Source organism: Cervus elaphus, chromosome 19 (genome assembly GCF_910594005.1).
Source record: "Cervus elaphus chromosome 19, mCerEla1.1, whole genome shotgun sequence".
Classification (NCBI taxonomy): Eukaryota; Metazoa; Chordata; class Mammalia; order Artiodactyla; family Cervidae; genus Cervus; species Cervus elaphus.
In genome coordinates this window covers 25,668,330-25,693,290 of record NC_057833.1, presented here as the reverse complement: position 1 = coordinate 25,693,290, position 24,961 = coordinate 25,668,330, and the positions used below count along the sequence as shown (strand labels likewise).

The 24,961-nt window shown below is 37.8% G+C and overlaps 1 protein-coding gene across 1 annotated transcript in view; it reads left to right on the top strand.

The window, feature by feature from the left end:
* The window catches only part of SPATA16 (spermatogenesis associated 16), a 244,465-nt gene that overhangs the window by 139,415 nt on the left and 80,089 nt on the right, over nt 1–24,961 (top strand). Inside the window, exon 5 of the mRNA XM_043874568.1 lies at nt 17,698–17,782. Within this exon, the coding sequence (XP_043730503.1) occupies nt 17,698–17,782 (85 nt within the window). The remainder of the gene's footprint in view (nt 1–17,697; nt 17,783–24,961) is intronic.

Sequence of the window (24,961 nt, the reverse complement as noted above, 5' to 3'; positions counted from 1 at the left end):
TGCTTAATTCACTATGAATATTAGAAACTACAGTTCTTGTAGAACCACCAGAGCGCTCGCTCCTCCCTGCCAACCTAGACACAGCCTAGAGCACACCTTCCTTCAAGGCATACATTTATCCTCTTTAGGTTTTCATGAAATTGAGAATTTTAAGATGTTCTTGCTGCATTCTACTCTTCTGTGAACCGGTATGATTTGTTCCTCCATGCCTATGAAACTGTTGGTTTCCCTAAAAACAACTCACATGAAAATATACTTACCAGCTTTAATTGCTTTCTGAAATTATTTATTTATATTTTAATTTATAAATATGCTACTGTTATTTAATGCCTATGGGCCCATTTGCAAAACTAAAAACATAATTTAAAAAATAAGATAAATATCATGCAAATACGTATGGTTTAGAATAAAAAGGAGAACATTGTCTCTGTCTCTGTTAAACCCCTGTCATACAAACATCTAAAAAAACCAAATGGATAGTATACTATGCCTCCAAAGAAATGTCAATGTTTCCTCAAATCAATACCATGAACCAGTTCAAGGGTGCAAAACTTCTCCTACAAGTGTCAGGGTGATTACTTTGAAAACTCAACATTCTCAGTGCTAGAACCTAGACTTCTAAAGTCTTCCATGTATTCTACCCTCCAAAGCTTAATAATACAAATACTACTTGTAAATGACACATACACCAGTGCTCAAAAAAGAAACAGTTGTTTATTTTCAACATGCATATCATTTTAATTCCCAACTCTTTTGCTCTCCTTGTATTATTCACCATTCCTGGAATCTCTCTCTCTCTCTCTTTTTCCTTCACCCTTGCTTGTGTTTTCTTTCTATCTAAGGAAACACTGATAGAAATTTTACTTTATGTTACTGTAGATGTTTGTGTGTGTTGGATAATTTGCAAAGTAGTGAAAAATACACCTCAATGTTTATTTGCCAGCCTTTCTGATTCCAATGTATAAATTAAAAGCTATGAAATGAGCATTTGGAAAGCATAATTTTGCATAAATCAAAGTTTCTATGGATTATATTTCCTAATAAATTCTATAAAAAAGTTATACAGAAAGTTAACTGAAGATAAATACATATAGCTCTAAGAAAATATACATCTAATAGGAAAAAATGCATCTGTACATGCATTTTTCCATAGAATCTAAGGAAAAAGTTAAGTAAAATTTAGTGAGAATCTATTGCAGGCTACCTGTAATCAGCTATACCTGATTACATAAGAAGGAATAGAGCAAATTGAAAATAAGATTCTTATCCTTGAAGGGCTTACAATTCTACTAGAGAAAAGGTAAATAATCCCCACTACAGAGTTATTAAACAGGTATATTTAACCATGGAGGGTAGCATGCAGTAATGCATTCATGCTCTAAAACATTTCACTTGAGAGAATGGGAGACCATATCATTTATCCTCTAAATTATGAAGGTTTTAATAGTTAAAGGGGCCCTATTAATCACCCTAGGACAACAGGCATAGACTAGGACTGTCTTAGCAAAACCTAGGTGTACAGTCACCCTCAGCATGGAGTCAAGAATGTCAGCACCACAGTGCTGACCACTCAAGAGGTTTCCTCCTGAGCAAGAATACTGCTTCCAAGATGTTTATCATCAAGGCAGCCTAAAGTGTAGAGGGAGATGAAGGACAAGAGGCCTAGAAGGGGTAGAGACCACTTTGTTTTCCTTCTCTATTCTCTGCCTTTTACTATTTCTCTTTTGAATAGCCTAGTTCTTATGTATCTGTGATTGCTAGTCATGCATGTTTTGGCCAGGAGTTTTTGGACTTTTCCAGCTACTCAGACATAAACTCTGTGATGAACATCTTCGTGTATACTTCCTGCCTCATGCCACCCATCACCAACCACAGTGCCTTTCACAGATCAAGCACTCAATAGCTTTTGTTTGAATGAATGAGTGGATAAATGAGGCAACAGCTGGGCCTACACAGAGGAGAACAGAGCTTACAGATAACAACTATTTCTATCCTCCTCTACCTGCAGAGGAATATCCGAAGGAGCAAGCAAATATCCTAGTATATGTGCCATTGTTGGCTTCCCCAACACATATTTTGTTTTGAAGGAATAGATCTTGAAATATTTAATATAAATCATTGGAAAATTTGGTCTCACACATAGAATCCCATTTTTACTTCAACAGCATGTCTGTGCCTCCCTTCATTTAACAAAATCATTAGCAAATATTTATTGATCACCTACTATGTGCCAGTCGCTGTTTTAGATGCTTAGAGATACAGCAAAGAGCAAGCTTTCAGAAGTCTCCGTCCTTGTGGATATCTCAGTTCATTCATTTGATAATCACATAGCAAGTCTTTGGTGAATTCACAATGATGAATGAGATGTGATCTCTGTCCTCCACAAAATTGTACTGTACCAGAGATACCTTTGAAGAATGCCAATAGCTAGTTCATAAGAGAGAGTTAAAGAGCTCTAAGAGAAGCAAAGTCTAATGACAGGCTGGAAGACAAGAATATTTGAATGCAATAAGGGCTAAAGCAGGCTGCATGAGGAGAGTGGCATTCTCACTATAGGCTCACATAACTATACTACCTATATTAGTTATAAGGTTCTCTAAGTTTTTCAAGTACAGGAAAAAACTTGAATAATAATAGAAAATTAATACACTGTTGAAGCAGTCTCAATAACCCTGTGTGGGTATAAGCTCTTCAGTGCAGGAAACAATGTCTATTTTATTTTCCTAAATACCAGTGTTAGTGCCTGGGCAGAATAATAATCTGCAAATTGAGTGCATATCAGGTACTGCTTGATGTGCGTCACATATAATAATGTAATCCTCCTGACAATCCTGTGAGGTTGACAACTATTAATATATGCATGGTAATATGAGGAAACTGAGGCACAAAGAGGCCAAATCACTTATCCAAAGTCATATCGAGAACAGATGGCAGAGCTGAGATTCAAGCAAAGGCAGCCTAGCTCCTATATCTTTGTTCTCAATCCCTGTATGGCTTCTCTCTTAACCTGATAATTTCTTCAAAGTTATTAATGAACGATAATGCCTTCATCTTTAGAAAAGACACAAATGTACAATACCATTTAAAACTGCAACCTAGAGAAGTGACTAATATGTCATTTTGGGCCCTTTAAGTCATTGAGGGAAACATTTTAGGGGTAGGAGATTTTTTCATGCCTCGTAAATTATCTACTTATCCCTAGATGTACTGTCACGTTGAAAAAATTATCTGTTTAAATGAAGAAAGGTACTGGGAAAGGCAGAAACCGAATGCTATAATATAGACCTGAGGCCGGGGAAAGTGGGTTTTCACTGCGGGGGAGGGGGTTGGTGACCAAAATACCCACAGGATATAGTGAAAAGAAAGAAGAGAGAGGCATGGACTATTTAAAGGGGTCAAGAAAAGTGCAGAAAGCATATCTGAACACATCATAATTTTGCTTAATATCTACCCTGAATACATATTATGCATGAAAATCAGCAAATGCTTATATATGTTACTTGTACAGCCTTCTGCTATCCTTGGAAGAGCGCGTCAGTCTTCCACTCGTGAGCTGTTAACACTTGGAGAACAGATTCTTTACTGTATCTTGGTGAGATTATCACAAATAAGTTTTGTTGTTGGTGGTGGCATTTTGTTTAGTTCTTCTACTTAGATTAAATGGAGAATGCTACACATAAAATTGTTTTAAAGATCTGTTCTCCTTGGGTCACAAGTGTCCCACATAACAATTTTGACTATATTAACATAAAGATGTTCCGCAGGTATAAGCTATTTCTCTCCCAGCTCTACATTTGACTCATTCTCACTTTTCACACCAGTCCTAGCCTTTCAGTACAGGAAACAAGCTTGCCTGAGTTGAGATCATTCGATTCAACTTGCAACCTTCACCATCACCACACTCACCTTCTGGTTGACAACGCTAATATAAATAACAATGGTATCACCTTAAAATGTGTAGGTTTCATTTCATAGATTTCAAATAATTTTACATATATTATTACTTTTACAGACACACACACCCTTCCAGAATATAGGTATTATTAAAATCTTCATTCTAGAAATGGACCATAGAATTTTAAGAAGACTTGGTTTGAGTGATTTGCCAGAGGTCAAGCATGTTCTAAAACAGCAAGAGGCATGAGCCCATGGCCTGGTCCAGCCTTCACACAGGACCACACAACAACATTTTCCCCTTTCCTTCTCTCTCTCGCTATAGGTTATTCTCACTTAGGTTATACATATATATATGTATATATATATATATATACATAGGTTATATATATACTTAGGTTATATATATATATAGGTAATAACCTCACTTAGGTTATTACACCCCAGGGGTCCTTTTCCAAGACATACATACTCTTCCAGCAATGAGCAGTTTTCTTTTGGCTCATCTTTTCTGTTTAATTTTTGAGCCAAAAAATTATCCTGCTCAACACGTTAGAAAAAAAATGCTCCTGATAATGTAGTCTCAACTACACAATGTTAAGAAGTAAAAGACAACCTAAAATAATTGAAAGCCTTTTCCATCCATCTTAAAAGTGCCTCTGATTCTTCATAAGCATCTCTGAGCAGTTCCCAGGCCCTCTCCATTTTGTGGGAAGTGAATGAGGGTGTCTGGGTTGTCAAAGTAACTGGCAAGCACTACTGCACGTAGAATGGGGTTCCCAGAGCTGCTAAACTTGCAATGCACAAGGATGTCCCACACACCATGAGATGTAACTGCCAAAAACTGACAAGAGTAATCACTGTTAAGAACTACTGAAAGTGAGACCTGCTTCTACTCAGTTAAACATTCAGAAGTATTCATTATCTTTATTCTCTTAGTTGGTTTCATTTTATCAGTAAAATATTACAAAACTGTAGAAATGTCTATTATTTCAATAAACTGTAGTTTAGATGGCAATCTGTAAGCTACTTCCAAAACCTCACCACATTCCTATATACGATGGAATATTACTCAGCCATAAACAGGGATGAAATTGGATCATTTGTAGAGATGGACCTTGGGGCTGTCACGCAGAGTCAAGTAAGTCAGAGAAACAATCACTGCATATTAACACACACATGTAGAATCTAGAAAAATGGTACAGATGAGCCTATTTGCAGGTTAGGAATAGAGATATAGATGTAGAGAATGGGCATGTGGACGTGGGGTTGGCGGGCGAGAGGGATTAACTGGGAGACTGGGATCTACATACACACTTCTATGTATAAAATAGCTAGCGAGTGGGAACTTGTGACACTGTGCGGGAAGCCCAGCCCAGTGCCCTGTGATGAGCACTACGTAGTGAGCACAGCTCAGTACTCACACCCGAGGGGCGAGATGGAGGCTGTGAGAGGGATGTCCAAGAGGGAAGGGATATATGTAAATGTATGGCTGATTTGCTTCGCTTTAGAGCAAAAACTAACACATCATAACACAACTATGGCCCAGTTTTTAAAAACTAAAAAAAAATCTTCATCACAGTGTGTGTCTATTTTGGTTCTATTGGAAAATCGATTCCAAGCTCCAAAGAACCAGCTTACCATCTTGGAGCTTGCCCATGCCAGCAAATCACTCTTTACCTTACTCTCCCCGTCTTGCCCTGTAGGTCCCAGGCACTTGAGAAATGTGTAGCTGAGTATATGAGGTGTGGTTCAGTGTCACAGTACAATAAATATGAAGATGGTTTATTAGGCTGTATAACCTCTGTATATCCAGGATTTCTTTTTTCCTACCCAAAGAGAGATTAAGAGAGAGCATGGCAAGCAGTAAGACTAAGCTTTTTCCTGACTCCTAAGGAGTTTTACCAGACAGTTCTGGCTACTTTCGCTGTAAGCTGTTCTGCTGTGAATGAATTTATTTTCTCCTCTGTATACTCTTCTTTCCAACTGCTTTACATTTTATATTAGCTCTAGAAACTGCTGGCGTGAACTATTGAGAGCAAAATTAGACTCAGCATTGTCTGTTTTTGTACAGCCAGACTCTCCTGTAGATATTTTGTCCCTTTTCAGAAAGACCTAAGATGACATTCTTTGGGTTTTTGTGTTTTTTTTTTTTTTTCCTCTTATCTTTCTACAAGAAGCAGGATAAAACTTTATGATCCTGTTCTAGATTAGAGAAACAGATGATCTGGATTTTTACACATGCAGAAAGGGGAGGGTGCCCTCTGCTGGTGAATGTTCCAAGGACAGGGACTCAATTCTTGGTCATGCGAGGGTAGTGGTTGGGGAGCAGACCAGATCACAGGCGGGAACGTTCCCAGAGGAATACTTCCAAAGGAAATCGTCAACAATAAGTACTAACTAAGCGAGCTTCTCAGGTTTGTCAGGCTCCATAAACACTCTTCAGATAGTCAGGGCGGTACATTATTTAACTTGATGCTGCTCTGTGACGCTAGTCAGTCTCTTGAGTTATCCTGTTGGTTTCAGGCTAAATCTGTTCCAGTGTTGTTATTTATGATTTCCTTGAGACTCAGATATTAGTTCATTCATCTAGAAAAGGAAAGAATTCACTTTCAGGTTTTTCTTTTCTCAGAAGAGTAGTAGGAAACATCTCAATAGTAGGAAACGTCTTCTCACAAGAGTGGAAGGTACTGTTTTTAAACATCCCTAGTGTCTGATACTGGGTTACCCCAGGACCTGGAAGATGACAATATTTAAGGACTCAAATGCCTTCATACATGCCTTTGTCTTTTGACTTTTTCCTTAGGAATGGTGCCAATGTCTAATTTTCTATTAGCCTACATTCACTGCCTAGTTTAAGCTCATCCATTATCTCTCAGGAGAATTCCAACAATGACCTCCCACTTGCAAGTTTCCCACCTTCAAATGCATCCTCTAAAGAGCTGCCAAAGGTAGCTTCCCTGGTGGTCCAGTGGTTAAGGCTCCACATTTCCACTGCAGGGGCTTAGGTGTGGTTTGATCCCTGGTTGGGCAACTAAGATCCCACATGCCTCACAGTGTGGTCAATAAAAATGTTCTTTTTAATTTTAAAAACAGTTGTCAATGTTCACTGCTAACCACAGAACTTCCCATGTCATTTAGTACTTAAAACCTGTAGGATAAAACTCAAGCTCCTTCATGCCTTCTCCCTGCTTTCCTTACCTGCTCTAAACTTGGCAAGAAGGTCCCACTGGGGTTTCCCACTCTTCCCTCTACTTCCAAGCTCTGCATTTGTGTCCCAATTGTACCCTACACCCTGAATGCCCTTCTCAGTCTTATTCTCACTTTGCTTGACTAATACCTGCTCAATATTTTCGGCTGGACCAGGTTCTCATCTTCTGTAGGTCTCCTTCCCTGAATACACCAACCATCTCAGCTGCATGTGTGCATATATCAACTATCCCACTTTACTTGTTGAGATATAATTATCTTCATGCATGTTTGCCTCCCCACTAGACCTTGATGATAGGCATTAGCCTATTTATCTCAGAATCTCCATCTCTGTGGAATGAATGAATTCACAAAGTATGCACACTTGAGTCTGATAAAAGCATGTATTACAAATCCATATGGCTGTAACAGGACCTCAGTTCCACATAAACCCATATCTAAAAAGCCAAGCAGACACACCCCTGTATGTCTGGAGGCTGTCACTGTTCCTGCTAAACACAAGAGATCTTGACTGGGTAGGATCCCACATCACATTTCCTGCCAATAATCCTTTAGTTGTTCCCTAACTTCTGCAGGAAAAAGTCCAAACTCATCTGCTTGGAATCCAAGACTACCATAATCTGTCCTCGACATAATTTTCTGGCCCTCTCTTCTTTTACACAAACCTTCTGCCTCTCCTTAGATTCTGCATCAATACTTTCCACCTTCAATGCCCTTGTATGTAACATAAGGGCCAAAGCGGGGGGGAAGCTCCCTTTTCTTCATCACCACTTAAAAATAATGATAGCCATTCTTCAGGTCTTAGCACTGAATCACTCCATTACAGCCAAAAGTAATCATTTCCTCCTTTAAAATTCTATAGCACTTATGCTCTGCACTTCTTAGTTAACATTATGTACTTAACATTTGCAGGTTCTTTACAGCTATAAAACTGCCTCATATTTTGATTACTCTTTTCAAATATGGCTGTTATACCAATACTCAAATTGGCAGCTCACAGAGGTCAGCATCGTGTCCTTATACCTTTGAATGTTGCCATGACTCTAAATCTTATTGTAATAAGCGTTTACTGAAAATGTTGATAACCCTATTTGGGAGTTTCACATAGAAAAATTAATCATCAAAAATAAAAGCAAGCTTATATATATATAATCTGAAATGAGTTCTATTAATTTAGACCTCTTCAACTAGACATATATTTTTCTATGGGAGTAATAATACACATCTTGATATGGCCAGGAAAGGAAAAGTTGCCTGTGTCAGATTAACAAGCCAGAACCAAGGAGAAAGTATGTCTGCTGGCGAGACAAGCAGGGGATAGGGGCAGGGGAGGAGGACCAGGCACCAAGAGGTAATAGTAACTGCCCTCACTGTTTCATCAACCACAGCAGTAGAGTCTTTAGAGAGTACCAGTGGTCAACAGTTTGGAGAGATATTAGCACCAAGGAATTCCAACTAAAGTTAATAAAGTCTTGTAAAAGGCACAAAAGAAAATGGTTTTACATACTAATAAATAGTACTAATAAAGAGTACAGAACCACAGTGAAGAGGCCAAATTTTGATGTCAAATGCGTTTTGTTCAATTCTGATCTTTTCACCACTTTTGGAAAACTAATATCCTCAATTTGAGGAACCTCAGTTTCCTCCTTTCATAGCTTGAGTGTAAGAATTAAATGAGATGAAAAAGTAATTACTGTATACTGTGTTGGCCAAAAAGTTCAGTTGGGTTTTTTATAAGACGTTACAGAAAAACCCTAATGAAATTTTTGGCCAACCAGTACATGGTAGGCATTCAAGAAATATTACTTGCCGTTACAAATAACAATACTATTATTGTTGTAGTGTGTGGTGGTTATCAATTGAGAATCTATAGACAGGCAGTATTTGAAATTCCTGGCTAGCAGGCAGACAGTAAGCTTCAAGGAAAATTCTCATCCATTACTAGACAATTTTGCAAGAGCAAGTATGGCTAGAACTCCAGAATAACCACACCTGGAATCAAGTTAGGAACACATTGAACTAGGTTTGGTCTGCAAAAGGTAGAAGCTTGGTCTCAGGGACAACTTTCAGCTATTAGAATTAGGCAATTAGGCACAGTGGCAGGCTTGTTACAAAGATCCAAAGACTAAAATTAACTTATTCAGTGTCCATCAACTACTGAAATGCATGAACCTGCAGCACTGTAGGGGCTGAGCCTCTGGATGAATTAGGGGTAGTGGAGTAGGAAAGAGGATGACCAAGGCAAAGTGGAAACAAAAGCGACATAAGTTACTGAGCCCCATATTCATCAGGTTTTCCAGAGAAACAGGACCAGTAGGAAATAAATATACATGGAACTGGCTTATGTGATTATGTGGGGGCGAGGAGTCCTGTGATCTGTAGCTAGCAAGCTGAAGACTTGGGAGTCACCAGGGCTTGTGGGGGATAAAGAGTCAATGGTGTAAGTTCCAATCCAAGTCTGAATCCAAAGGTAGGAGAAGACCTGTCTCAACTCAAAGACAATCAAAGTGAATTCTCCCTTACCCAACCTTTTTTTTTTTCTACTCAGGCCTTCAACAGGTTGGATAAACCACACCTGCTTTGGAGAGGGCAATCTGCTTTACATAGTCTGTGGATTTAATATTAATCTTATCCCAAAACACCCTTACAGACACACCTAGAAGAATATTTCATCAAATATCTGGGTACACCATAGCCTAGTCAAGTTGACACTTAAAATTATCCCCCACAAGCACCCACTACTTATCAGGTGTTGAAAGAGGCTCAAGAACAGTGCCTCCTGAGGCTTAGTCTAAAGCTACTTCCAGAGTTGATGGGGATGTTCTGTGTCATTCAATGTAGTAGTCACTAGCTATTAGTGGCTATTGAGCACTTGAAATGTACCTCGTGTACCTGAGGAACTAAACTTTAAATTTTAATTTCAATTCACTTAAATATTACATATAAATAGCAACATATGTCTAGTGGCTACCATATCAGATAATACAGGTCTAGGGAAAGAAGGTAACACACAAGTAAATCAACAAGTAATCACATAATGTGAGACTTACACTGGAAAAGGATAAGATTCTGGTTGAGATAAGGCAGAACTTACTTAGTTAAAATGGTCAGAGTAGGCCTCACTGAAGAGGTTATCAATGTTTAAGCTAAAGCCCAAAGGCCTAAATCTTGAGAAGGAGCAGCCAGATGAATAATTGAAGGAATAGATTCCAGGCAGGAGGAACCACTTGTACAAATGCCCCAAGGTAGGAAACTTCCTATTTGCTTTGAGCAACTGAATAAGCCACACTTGATGGAAAAAGTGTTAAGGAGGAAAGAAAGGACAGCCTATTACAATAGTGCCAGGCCACCATAGGAGTTTGGGTTTTATTGAGGTAATTTACAGTCACATTTTTAAATATCATTGTGGCTAACTGCCATGTGGAAAATATATGTGCCTACAAAAAGACACTTTGTGTGTGTGTGTGTGTGTGTGTGTGCATGCGCTTGAGTGAATGTGTTAGTTTGGCCCTCCTCCCAATCGGAATATAATCTCTTTAGTATTAGCATGTATTTGTATTCAGAAGGAATATGCACTTTGCATCCATATTAATTTATGTAAAATTAATGGTGTGTATATGCATATGCTCTTGAGCTTTCTTAAGTATAGGAAGATGGAAACAGCCTGCTAAATACGATGAAAATAAAGAAGAATTCTGCGGTTAAAATTATCTGGCAGATACACATCTATGAAGTACTTAAACCAGTTACACAAATGGAATAGCTGCTTACAAACTCTGAAAGATTACCTATAAACTCTTGAGAGAGGTCATTTTCTGGTTGCAGAAGAAAGGAAAGGAGGAGGAACTTTAAAAAGTTAAAAAGACAACCATGAAACTGACTAACATCAAGCAAAGGGGACCCACAGAGAAAGATTAAAGAAATTGGAGTTAATTAACTTAGGGAAGAGAAGATTAATAAACTGTTGTGAGGGTACATAGACAGAGGATAAAGTCTAGCTGGAGTTGCAGCACCACTGGATAGAAAACAGAAGCCTGCAGAATAAAACTGCAGAAGATGCTACTTATGACTTTGAAACTGGAATCAGTGAGGAAAGCAGAGCAATGTCCTTCCATGGAAGTCTTTAACATAGAATAGATTCTCATCAGTCTCATTTGAAAGGTTTAAGTGTGATCCTGCCCAAAGGCAAGATGCTGAGCGGAATGACTTTTCAAGGTCCCAGTCAGCCCAACAAGACCACACAGCGGATGGTGTGATGAGATTTTCTCTTGTTTACCCATATCTTATTGTTTTACACCACCATGTGGCCACACTGAGTAGAAATGCTATAAATTTTGAATCTGAACATAGGCCTGGAGAAATGTCAATAATAGATTCTCATACTTTTAGAACTGCACAGTCTGTTTAGAGATATTCAATGTGTAAAGTCACCTGGCATGAATATCTATTCATCATGATTCGTTTTCAATATTAATTTGGAAAACAACACTGATATCTGTCTTATAAATAACAACATGTCAGATTCTTTTATTGTGTATTTGCTATTTGATAGAAATAGGATTTGATTCACAATAAGCTGAGTCCATGACATAAAAATCTTTTATTTTAGATGCTATTTATTTGAAAGCCAGATTCTGACCCTTTTACATTTAACAGACATATTAAGTAAACGTGACTGCAGAAAGAATATTTTCTAGTGAATTCAAATGCAGTATCAAAAGAATAGTCGATTAACTTGCAGAAAAAACAGTAATTATCAACGCATTTTTCAAGACATCATGTTAAAAATAAATTTAAATGCAATATATTAAGCCACTGTGCTTCTTGGTACCTTTTTTCTTTAATTTATGTGATAAATATATCAGCATCCATTAGCATTTGTTAAGCTCTCATATGAGCTAAATGTTGCATTGGATTCCATTTAATACATTGGAGAAATTGACAAAGCCCAGTCTGTCCCTTCATTCCCATGTCGCCTCTACTAAGAAAGCTTTCTGTTAAATATGGACGGTGAGGCTGACCTAGGGCCAGCCTGCTTGTGTTACAATCCTAGTAAACCATGTGTCATAGTTTATAAGGAGTTTACATTTTTTTCGTTGAAGTAAATAAATAATGTTTTGTCATTTAATCAGCAAATATTTATTGTATGAGGACCACACTATATAGTACCACATTAACAATGCCAGGGACTCCTTGGGCACTGCAGAGAGAACAGTGAATCAAACAGGCAACAATCCCAGCCCTCGGGGAGCTTCCATTCCAGTGATGACTCACACAGTAAATACTGGGGCTTTGGGGGCCATAAGGTCTCTGTTATAATTATTCAACTCTGCTACTATAGCACAAAAGCAGTCCTAGACAAAAGTGCACAAATAGATGAGCATTGCTATGTTGCATTAAAACTTAATTAACAAACCCAAGTGGCAGACCAGATTTGACCCACAGGCCTTGGTTGGCTGACAACCATAGAAGAAGAACACAGTAATAAATACTACCAAAGTGAAAAATAATAAACACTATGTGAAATGGTGATAAGTACCATGGAAAAAGTAAAAACAAGCAAGAGTATGAATAGGATTAAAGTGTATCAGGGTCATCCTTTACTGAGAAAATAACACCTGATAAAGACCTGAAGAAGGTGGGCAAGAGAGTCAGGGGTGTCTAGGGAAAGAATATTCTAGGACAGAGACCGTCGGGTGCAAAATCCCAGAGGCAACAGTGTACCTGTTCTTTTTGAGGAAAGCAGGTGGACAGTTTGGAGCAAGTAGGAAATGAGATCAGAGAAGTAATATGTGACCAGATGGCATGATGCTCAAATTCCATTTTAAAGATGGGTTTTCACTCTAAGTGAGAATAGGAAGCTTTTGCAGTTTTAAGCACAGCAGTGACCTGCTCTGGTGCACTAATTTTAATGGGATCATTCTGGCGGCTGTATTGAGAATAGATGGAGGGAGAAGCAGGGAGTCCAGTGTGGAGTCTGTTGCAATAATCCTGGTGAGACATGGTGGACCAGATGGTAATGCTGGAGGTGGTGAGAAGAGGCAGGATTTGAAATAGGTTTAAGATAATCTGACCAGAATTTTATCCTGGATTGGATGGGATGTGAGACAAAGAGGGAAATCAGTGATGACACCAAGATTTTTGTCCAAGAAATTAGATAGATGGAGAAGAATGCTAGAGATAGAGGAAGAAAGGAAGGTCAGGGTCTCACGTATGGAGATAAGTTTAGGTATCCAATTGGAGATGTTGAGATGGCACCTTTAATAAGACTCTGCAGATCCAAGAAGAGGATTAAATTCGGGGTAAAAATGAATGAACTGTCAACCCACGGATTGTGTTTAAAACCATGAAACTGGTGAGATCACCAAGGGATTGAGTACAGAAAGAAAGAGAATGGGTACAAGCATTGTGCCCTGGGAACTCCAAGGTTAGGAATCCAAGAAAATGAGGAGACACCAGCAAAGGAGGCTGAAAAGAGCAACCAGGAAGTCAGGAGGGAAGTCATAAAGAGTGGAGCTGTGCAAGCCCAGTGGGAAGAGGATACTGGAGGAGAGAACAGTTGCATCAGTTATACTGGAGAGTATGTGTAAACTAAAGACTGAGAATTGAGCCACTGCATTTAAGAGTGTGGAGACCATTAGCAGCATCACTAAGAGCGGTCTCAGTGAAGTGGGAGGAATAAGAGCCTTGCTGAAGTGAGTTGCAGAGGGAAGTTTTGTTCTTTCATTCATTTGCTTGGTTTTTGTTTTTTTGTTTTTTGTTTTTTTTCATGAGAAAGCATTAAGATGATAACTGGAAGGGAAGTGAATCAAGAGAGGCTTTGGGGGTGTCTTGTTTTGTTTTAAGGTGGTAGGAAGAACAGCACTTTTGTGTGTTAGTAGAAAAGCTCTGAGAAAAGGAGAAATTTAAAGAAAGAGCAGGAAGGTAAGAGAGAAAGAGCAAGAAAATTGCTGGAGCAGTTTCCATGGGTGGGCAAGACAGGATAAGATCTGGAGCAGAATTGTGGGTGGGCCGGATTCACATTCTGCATGTAAAGTGCTTCCCATGGTGCTCAGCACTTAGTAAATCTCAAAACAGACATATTAAACTACCAACTGTCAATTAAAAGGGTTTGGCTAAAGTGATCTTACAGTCCAGTGTTGCCACAACATTCAGTAGACGAATGAAAGTAAGTTGAATAGAATAAAGATGATGAAAGGAAGACATTTAGAAGTAACATTGAATCACATTGACTAGCATCTAGGATTTTAGTCGAAAGGTAAGGTAAACAAAAGTGTAAAAGATTCTAAAGGTAAACAAAAGTCTAAAATATTCCTGAAGGAATGTAGGAAGAGTGATGGGTTAGTTTTCCTTCTGATCCACGAGGTGAGTCAAGTACCAGGATCCCCCCAGGTACTTGACTCCTTGTAGATAATTAATCAATTACCTTTGCCCTTTATAAGTTCAGCATGATGGAAAACCACTATCTCCTGTCTCACAAGCACTGCATGGCATAATGTTATTTCCATGCCCTTTTCATGTTCTTCCACTGATTTTTTACACTGTTTTATAAAGGCTAAGCTGTAGGGCATCCATGATAGGACAACAGACATAGGAAGGTGGGGGGTAAAAGCATAGCTGCCATTTCCACTGAGAAGAAAATGGGGTTGGAGCAACTGCAACCCCATTGTGTTCCTAATATGAACACAACTCTGTGCCAAGTACTGGAAGAAGCACACTATGCTTATGAAAAATATCCCAGCAAACATGTAGCTCTATGAAACTACAGTTCGTTATTTAACACTGTTATCTTTTTATGATTATAATCATTGTGCTTCACTGAGGGCAGGCAGCAAATTTCCATGAATCTTAATTCTCCACTTACTTCAATATAGATTTGGAGATGTGTTCCCTTGGAAAAAGGACTTGAGCACCCAGGTGTCATAAAATCATACTTAAGAAAGTAGTAAAATTTGACCGCACATTGTAATAGAAAAGCAACTTTTGGAAAACATTAATAAAAACAATAAAAGTCCTAATTTTGCAATGATGAACTCAAAACCAACTCACCAAAAGCTTTACAAATGCAGGAAAGCTGAGAAGCTCACTGTAGTAACCTACCTCCTCTTCTCACAATTGTTCCAATCCAAGGACAGCAATGACTAACATGATAGAAACAATTGATTTAGATTTTGCTTAACTCGAGCCACTGTGTCTATGATCCAGGGTTATCTTTTACAGTTCTTGCATGTCTCAAAACTGTGAAGTTCCTTTCCTGAACTCTGCTCAATATTTTTAGTACAATATGTATGCTGTCCCTGAAATATTTAAGGGGACCTGTGACTCAAATGTGTAGAAGCTGGTGTCTGACTGCTGATCGACACTTATATCTAGCTTGCCACCTGTTGCTCAGCTTAATGCTCTGTTTATCTTAGAGTTAGGTAAACTATGCTAAATCTGTCCCAGGATATGTGTTTTGTAAATAAAATCTTATTGGAATACAGAAAGTCGTCCTTATTTGTTTATTTATTGTTTACAGCTGCTTCTAAAAGGCAAATGTACTAGTTAGGGCCAACAAAGCTTAAAATATTTACTATTTGGCCTTTTACAGAACGGGCTTCCCTGGGTGGCCCTAGTGGTAAAGATCCTGCCTGCCAATTTGGGAGACATAAGAGACATGGGTTTGATCCCTGGGTCAGGAAGATCCTCTAAAGGAGGGCATGGCAACCCACTCCAGTATTCTTGCCTAGAGAATCCCATGGACAGAGGAGCCTGGCGTGCTTCAGTCCACAGGGTCGCAAAGAGTCAGACATGACTAAAGCGACTTGGCAGGCACTCATGTCTCTACAGAAAGAGGTTTCCCATACATTGTTTAACTAGTGGCTGGTGTCCTCATTAAGCAGTGTTTGTCTGAGCCATATTTACCTATCCACATGCTAACAAAAGGAGGAATTAGAGTGCAGATCAAGTCTGCACTGAGGACCCAACTTCTACGCATCTAGAGTGTGCTGCCCTCGGCAGTAAGATTTTACATTTTCCTTGATATCTTAAATTCAGAATTTATAAAATGGATTTCCATTAGGTTACAAGCACATACATGTCAAGTAGATTTCCTTTTTTGGTTATTACAGGAAGAAAATTTTACAAGTGTTTCTGTGCTAAGTCGTTTCAGTCATGTCCAACTCTTTCCAACTCTATGGACTGTAGCCCACCAGGCTTCTCTGGCTATGGGATTCTCCAGGCAAGAATACTGGAGTGGGTTGCCATGCCCTCCTCCAGGGACAAGTGTTTCTATCAAAATGCAAATATCTGAAATTTACTTTGCCCCTCTCTAGTCTAATTTTTATAACTTGTTTTCTACTCCCTATCAGTTTGTGTGATATGAAAACCTCCTAGCTCGTTTCATCTTATGATTAAATCAGGGCTTTGAAAAATATAAAAAGGTTTCTAAAAGATTGTTATTCTTAAATTATTGTCTTTTATTTTGAAATGTCAGTGTATAGATTCATTTCAATACCACATGTGTGAAAAGAGAGATATTGAGCTGAATAATCCTTCAAATGGTAGTACTTTTCCCCATTGTTAATCTTTAGAGTTCTAACTTTTTGTCTGTCCTGAGAGAAAATCTAAACATTCTAATTCTTCAACAGAGTACCATAGTAAGTTTATAGCTGCTCTGTCTTAGACAATATATATATTTAGGGAAGGAAAATTTCTAATTCAATTTACAATTATGTCAAGAAACAACACGTATCTGCAGGCAAAGATAAGAAAAACATTCAGGGTACAAAGTGATAGGTCTGCTTAAGTAAATAAACTTTTGGTACTAGTGATTAGGCACACAGGATTATTATATGTTTAACTGGCCAATGTGACAATTTGGAATTACTTCCAGTTACATTTAATTGGATTTGGAATCTCTGGAGGAAAGAAATAGAGAAGGCTAGCAGAGGAAAAGTCATAAAAGTAAACTGTTTTTCCAAAGGGTGCTAAGCAATGAATTAATATCCACTGCACAATAGTTTTTAATATCCCCTCAGCTTAATAAGACTAATGTGGTGGTTATACACACTAGATTCCAAAACTAAATCAATGAAACACCAAGGCCAGGAAAACAAAGTGTTTGTTGAGTTGAAAATTTTTTATTTTCAATTTTAAGATGACTAGTTAAGCCCAAGGTGAATAATCTCTAATTTAGGTAAAGTCTGAGACATGCCTAAATACCAGTATAACAGTTAGCTATATATGTTATGCTAGATTTGAAGGTGTTCTAGAGTCCATAAAATAAATGTTATTCTATAAATGCTTTGCAATTTATTAAGAGGTAACCAAAACGAAGCATTCTCTCATTGTCTTTAAATATTCTTATACTATATAAATAGGAAAACCATGTAGAAGACAAATGCCATGTTGCTTCTCTTCTAGATTTAATTTCAGTACCAGAAAAAAAAAAAAAGACCTACTTTCTATGTTCTAAAATGTGCTTTATGCTTTGCTTAATATTAGCCTAGTCAAATTTTAAAAAGATCTTTGGTATTTATATATAATGCCTGCTATAGTTTTCCTTCTGTCCTACCTATAAATTTTTTTTTTTCAATCTGTCCTTGTTCTTAGGAGTGCCATGATTGCTGACTACATGTTCTGGCTCTGTGGAGGAAGTGAACATGGTGTAAGCAAGCTCATCAAACTGTATTGGCAGGTAAAAATTGATGTCCCACCCAGGGAGGAGGAGCCCGTTTCATTTTTAGAACCAAGATGAAGGACTGGTTCTTGAAAGACTGCTGGAAAAGGTAGCTCTGGGCATATCAATCAGAAGGACACTACTCAGTAGTAATGTATTTATAATGAAGTAGATTTTCTGAGACTAATTTTAAGGGCAAAATTCAAGGTTGTTAACCCTTGGCCCATACTTCAGTTTTACAACCCAATATAAATTTTAGACATCCCAGGAACTATGTTCCCAGGCATGCTGCTGTAATGACATGATCCTTTAAAATACGAACATTCTGTTTTCATAGATTCTTTTTGATCTGTGAACTGTAAAAGCAAATTCTAGAAGTAATACCAATTACACAATAAATAAAAATACAAAGATCCATTGTATTTGTAGAGTAATGTAGCATCTGAAATACTTAAATCTGTTATAAACTGGAGATCTTCTTTCTTATTTATTATTCAAAACAGCAACAAGAAGTCATACCAAAGGTCAACTAGGTGTCAAGAAGGGAGTCACAATTTCTCAGAATTTTAAGAAGAATTTGTTGTTGTTCAGTTGCTAAGTTGTGTCTTCCCTGTCCTATACTATCTCCCAGAATTTGCTCAAACACATATCCATTGAGTCGTTGATGCCATCCAACCATCTCTAATTCAGTCTCCTTCACAACATACAAATCTGTTCTTATTCTATCCTCTCCCCACAAACTGTCAATGACTTTCTCCTGAAATACATTCAAGGTGAGGAACTCATTCCCAAAAAAATAACATCTAACTCCCTAATTACTGAACTACTTTCCTCATTAAAATGGATTTCTACTCCCTTAAAACTTTCATCAAGTGGTTCCCAATGAGGCCACATGGACCAAATGGAAATCTACTTCCAAATGAAATGTTATCAAATTTAAAAATCCAGTACAGAAGCCTCTTCCAAATTTCCTCTCCAAACTGTGTGTGGCCTTTTTTTCCTTTGTATTTCAAGATGATTTAATGTAATTGAATATGAACCTTATCAACCAACTAGAATAAGATCTGCTAAGACCTGATATGTAAGATAGAAATAATTGTCAACAGTCTCCTGATGCTTCCTGATATTTCCCCCACATTTTCAGTATTGTGCCTTGGTGCCTGGTTTTCTGTTTCTATATCACCTATTATCCTTGTTGAACAATAAAGTACTAGGTTTATCATATAAAATTCTTAGTAATGTATATGGTTCCATCTGAATATTTGGAGCTCAATTCACCTGCTATAAAAAGTAAAGATTTAAATTAGCCCCAATATACTTGAAACCTGTAAATTGACCTTCAAAGTATGTAAAATTTAAGACTTTATTTATGTAAGTGCAAGACTTTCCTAAGGAAACCTAGATCATGCAAAACAGTAGTTACTTGTATGTATGTAAGCAAATAGTTGTAAAGAATTGCCAGATGTGGAAAATAAGCAAATAATATCTACTATATAGCTATATTAAAAGAAAGTGAAAGTGTTAGTCGCTCAGCCATGTCTGATTCTGTGAGACCCCATGGACTGTAGCCCGCCAGGCTCCGCTGTCCATGGTATTCTCCAGGCAAGAATACTGGAGTAGGTAGCCATTCCTTTCTCCAGGAGATCTTCCTGACCCAGGGATTGAACCCAGTTCTCTTGCACTGCAGGTAGATTCTTTACCATCAGAGCCACCAGGGAAACTCATAGTAAAAGAAAGGATTTCAGAGGTTTTTGAAGAAAGCTGGGAAAGCAGTTGAATCTTGAGGGTTAGATGATATTCAGCAGACCTGACATTTACTAGGCTCCAAATGAATGCTTAATTAATTTATTCATTCATTAAACAAACACGTATTGAGCATCCAATATTTTTTCTACACTGAACAAGAGAAAAATAGATCCAATGTTGGTATAGCCTAAGATAAGTTAAGAGCTTGAAATTTTTATAAATGAATTTTTGTCTGTCTTCTTCAGCTTTCAAAGAGTATTAATATCCCTATTTTACTTAACAAAATTTTAAAAAAAATATCTCCACTTACCAAAAAGTACATGCTATACAAAAAAGGAATAAAACAAATGCTATTATTTTACTATTTTGTGATAATAAAGTATAATAAAAAACATATTTGTCTTTGTATTCTTTTTCTCCTTTAATTTGAAGCAACTTGATATACTGAAAAAGGGCTCTCATCTGGAAGTCAGAACTGACTCAGTTCAAGTTCTAACACCAACATCTAACCTAAAGCAGGCTAGTCTCTAGAGGAGTTTCAGCTAGAAAATAAGAGGTGATGGTTGGCTGCCATCACTGACTCAATGGACATGAGTTTGAGCAAGCTCTGGGAGTTGATGATGGACGGGGAAGCCTGGCATGCTGCAGTTCATGGGGTCACAAAGAGTCGGATATGACTGAGCAACTGAACTGAGAACAAGAGATTTGAGGTTTATCCTTAAAGCCCATCTTAGCTCTAAAATCTCATATTTTAGGGACATTCAAATATGATGTCACACAACCTACTGATGATATGACAAATGAGTGGTTAATATCCAAAATACTTAAGCGGCTCATACAACTTAACATCAAAAAAGAAAACAACCTGATTTAAAAATGGGCAGAAGACTTGAAAAGACATTTTTCCAAAGAGGACATGCAGACGGAAAACAGGTACCTGAAACAACACTCAACATTGCTAACTATCAGGGAAATCAAAACCACAATGAGCTATCACCTCACACCTGTTAGAATGGCTATCATCAAAAAGACCACAAATAAAAAATGTTGCTGAGGATGTGGAGGAAAGAGAAACCTCCCACACTGTTAGTGGGGATGTAAATTGGTATAGCCCCTGTGGAAAATAGTATGGAGTTCTCTCAATAAACTAAACATAGAACTACCATATGATCCAGCAATTCCATTCCTGAATTTATATCCAAAAACAAAAACACTAATTCAAAAAGATACATGCACAACAATGTTCACAAAGGCATAATTTATAACTGTCAAGATATGGAAGCAACCTAAGTGTCCATAAATAGATGAGTGGATAAAGAAGATGTAGCATATGTATATATACACATATATAATGAAATACTACTCAGCCATAAAAAAGAATGAAATTTTGTCCTTTGAAACAATGATGAATGGACTTGAAGGATATTATGCTAAGTGCAATAAGTCAGGCAGAGAAAGACAAATACTATATGATGTCCCTTATATGTGGAATCTTAAAAATACAACAAACTAGTGAAGATAACAAAAAAGAAGCAGATTCACAGGTATAGAGAACAAATTAGTGGTTACCAGTGAAGATAGGGAAAGAGGGAGGAGAAATATAGGGCAAGGAGATTAAAATATGCAAACTACTATGTACAAAACAAGATACAATGATATACAATACAGGGAATGCAGTAAATATTTTATGATAACTATAAATGGAGTACAACCTTTAAAATTTTTGAATCATTATATTGTACACTTGTAATTTATAAAATATTGTACAACTATACATCAATAAAAAACACATATAAGTTACAAAGTTTAAGGAAAAAAATAACATAACTAGAAAACATCCTGCAGATAACTTCCACAAGCAAAACCCCTCTCACCTGCTCCAACATGAGCACTCCACACCAGTGTCTCCATAGTTACATAATTCCTTCTGCTCACCAGTCTCTTCCTGACCTTCATTCAAATGTATATATCTTTCCCCAAACCTTGGTCTGTTCTAAATCAAAACAGGTTTGTGGAACACTGCCAGAGAGTATGCAGTCCATGTTAACTTTAAAGACAAGTCCGTCCCAAAGCACCATGGCAATCAAAGTGTTCAATATAAGAATGCCCCAAACATCACAGACTAGAAGTTATGTCTGCATGTATTTTAGTAGCTGTCCATTAAGGCTGAAGAGATGCGGGTTTTTTTCACTATTTCATAAATGAAGAAGTTACGATTTATCTGCCTTTCAACCACATAAAATCTCTACCATTCTAGTCAGTTATTCTTTTAGAGATGTTCAACGGGAAATTGAAAATTTCAGAATGTAAAAACTTAAGAACAAGTCTAAACATACTCTCACAGTCTGTCAACTTACAAACTCTCAGATGCAGACGAACACACCTTTGCTTTGGTGAGTTCAAGAACGGCTTTCAATTGTCTTAGGAATTTTTTCATATCATCAGCTCAGCAGGAAAAAAATACATAAAGCTCTAGACTATGTAACAGCTCATACTGGGATATGTTGCTTTCATTAAAAGTGTTTGCCCGCATTATTCTATAATGGTATCACCTCTTCATACAGTTCATGGGGCTCTCAGTCTCATCACTTCATGGCAAATAGATGGAGAAAAAGTGGAAATGGTGAGAGACTTTATTTTCTTGGGCTCCAAAATCACTGCAGACTGTGACTGCACCCAAAAAATTAAAAGACACTTGCTCCTTGGAAGAAAAGCTATGACAAACCTAGACAGTAGTAGAAAGCAGAGACATCACTTTGCCAACAAAGGTCCATATAGTCTAAGCTATGGTTTTTCCAGCAGTCATGTACAGATGTGAGAGTTGGACCATAAAGAAGGCTAAATGCCAAAGAATTGATGTTTTCAAATTGTAGTGATGTAGAACACTCTTGAGAGTTCCTTGGACAGCAAGGAGATCAAATTAGTCAATCCTAAAGGAAATCAACCCTGAATATTCATTGGAGGGACTGATGCTGAAGTTGAAACTCAAATACTTTGGCCACCTGATGTGAAGAGCAAACTAATTGGAAAAAGCCCCTGATGCTGGCAAAGATTGAGGACAAGAGGAGAAGGGGGTGACAGAGGATGAGATGGTTGAATGGCATTACCGACTCAAGGGACGTGAGTTTGAGCAAACTTCAGGAAACAGTGAAGAACAGGGAGCCTGGCGTGCTGCCATCTATGGAGTTGCAAAGAGTCGGACACGACTAAATGTCTGAACAATCACTTCTTCAGAGGTGAAGAGGGCTGGAAATAACTTGTCACACTGTACCGGCATTCTTTCTTCTACAACTTGATACCCATCTTCTGTTATCAGTCAGTCTCCTCTTCTCAAACACCCCCAAACTTTACAATTTCACAATTCCAAACTAATTAGCAAAATGGAAAGTCCCTAGTCCAGCCATTTTAAAGTATTGACACATACATATTCATATATTGCTTCTAAAGTAATAAAATTATTCCAAGAAGAACTTGAAGAGTAAATTCTAGTCTGTCTCCCAAGCCCCCTGCCTGTTAGATCCAGGGCTAAATTGAATAGCATCTGAGGCAGAGCTAGATTTAATAGCATCAACAAATGTAAAAACAAACAAGTGTTCCTCTTCCACTCCTGTTTCCCTTTCCTGTTTCCTCACCTTTATTTTCAGCCATGCTCTCAAACATGTGAGTTATCCTATGTGCAGCTTTATCTCCTGCAATGTGAGGAACAGAGCCAACTCTGGTCTGCATCACTCAGCAAAGTGGAGTGAGAAAAGGCAGTAACAGCTAACTTTGTTTCAAAACTCCCATGAAAGGAGTACAGAGAAATCCCACTAAACGGGGGCAAGCTGCCTGGTCAGCTCATTCCCCACCTTGACTGTTCTTTTTAAATTCTTTCTTTCTTTGAGCCACAAAGCCCTTTGAGAATCTCATTCAATTGACAAGAATCCACCTAGAAACAATACTCAGAAACACATACACAGGAAAAAAAAAATGTGCTTTTTATCTCATTGTATTGGAAATTGATCTACACGTAGTTGCTAAAACATCAATGACAGGGAATTATGGCTTTCTCACAGTTGTAAGAAGGTTGTACACTTTTTTTGGAATAAACCGATACATCATTTTGACATTGCAGCAATGTCAGTGTTTCTTCTTAATGGCAGTAAGAGGTAAAATCCTGATTCACGAAATCTCTGATAGCAAATGGAATCTGAGCTCCTGTAGCTCACAGTATCTCATACGGAGCACGCATCAAGAAATACCAAAATTCATATTACATCATTGTCCTCAAGTCCATGAGATTATCTTCATTAACTTCATATTATCAAGGCTATCTATGTCAGCAATTTGTTTCAATTTTAATTTCATCTAGACAAAGAGTGACCTTCATAAGAGATAAGCCATCTGCAGAGTTTCTATAAATTTTTTGGTCCCTAGAAACACTCAAGACTTTTTCACCTCCAGGATTAGAAAATTCAGGTTTCTAACAATTTCTAATATTATTTTAATAATTTCTAATAATTTCTAATATTATTTTATTAGAAGCAATAAATTATTTTATTATTTAAATATATAATTTCTAATTTTCTAATAATTTCTCTAAATGAGCCACCTCATTTAGAATAACAGCTCGATACCAAAAAAAAAAAAAAAAATGGTTCCTCAATAGTATCTCTGATAGCAAATTCAACATTTCAATCAAAAGGTTTGCCTCATTTTTATGATGAAGATATGAGCCATTATAAAGCTAGTCCTGGAATGAACTTCTCACATCCAATTTGTTCTAAGAAGGGGCTTTCTTTCCTCTTAAAAAATTTAAAAGAATTAACCAAATCAAATCTCTCCTCAATCTCTTCTCTGGATCGCCAACAAACTTCTCTGGTAGGAAAGAACCTCATGGTATGCTCCTGTATTTTGACAAAGGTTTACTGAAAAGGCACTGATTCGAGTTCTTGGCGCTGAGGAAGTTGAAGACTTTCACAGCAGTGGAAAGACCTCTTTGGGGATGCTGGAAGGGCTGTTGACACGAACACAAGCCCATGTAAAAAGGCTGACATGTGGAGCATCTTTCCTCAGTGAAGCTGCAGAGGCTGAGACAGTGCCAACATCTCGGGTCCTCCATCTGTGCAGAGAATACCAAAACTCCCCATCCAATCCAAGTTGTGCTTGGCATCGAAACGTGCACCATCTTAAAGATATCAATGGTCTAAATGGTTTCCAAGGAGGGCTCACCAAAAAGGAATATTTCTTTGGTGTAATAAGTCTCCTTTCAAAGGACAAGATCAGGAGCTGGCTGCACTGAGAGACAAAAGATTTTCCCCAGGTACATGCTGGAGGAAGACAGTGCACCGTCTGTGATCCCCTAAAACCCTTCCATGGCTTTCAGGGGTTCACAGACCACAGAATAAGACTTTTGCACTGCTCCTTCTCTTTGCAACAGCCCTATTTCTCTTTGGTATTGGGCCTAACAGG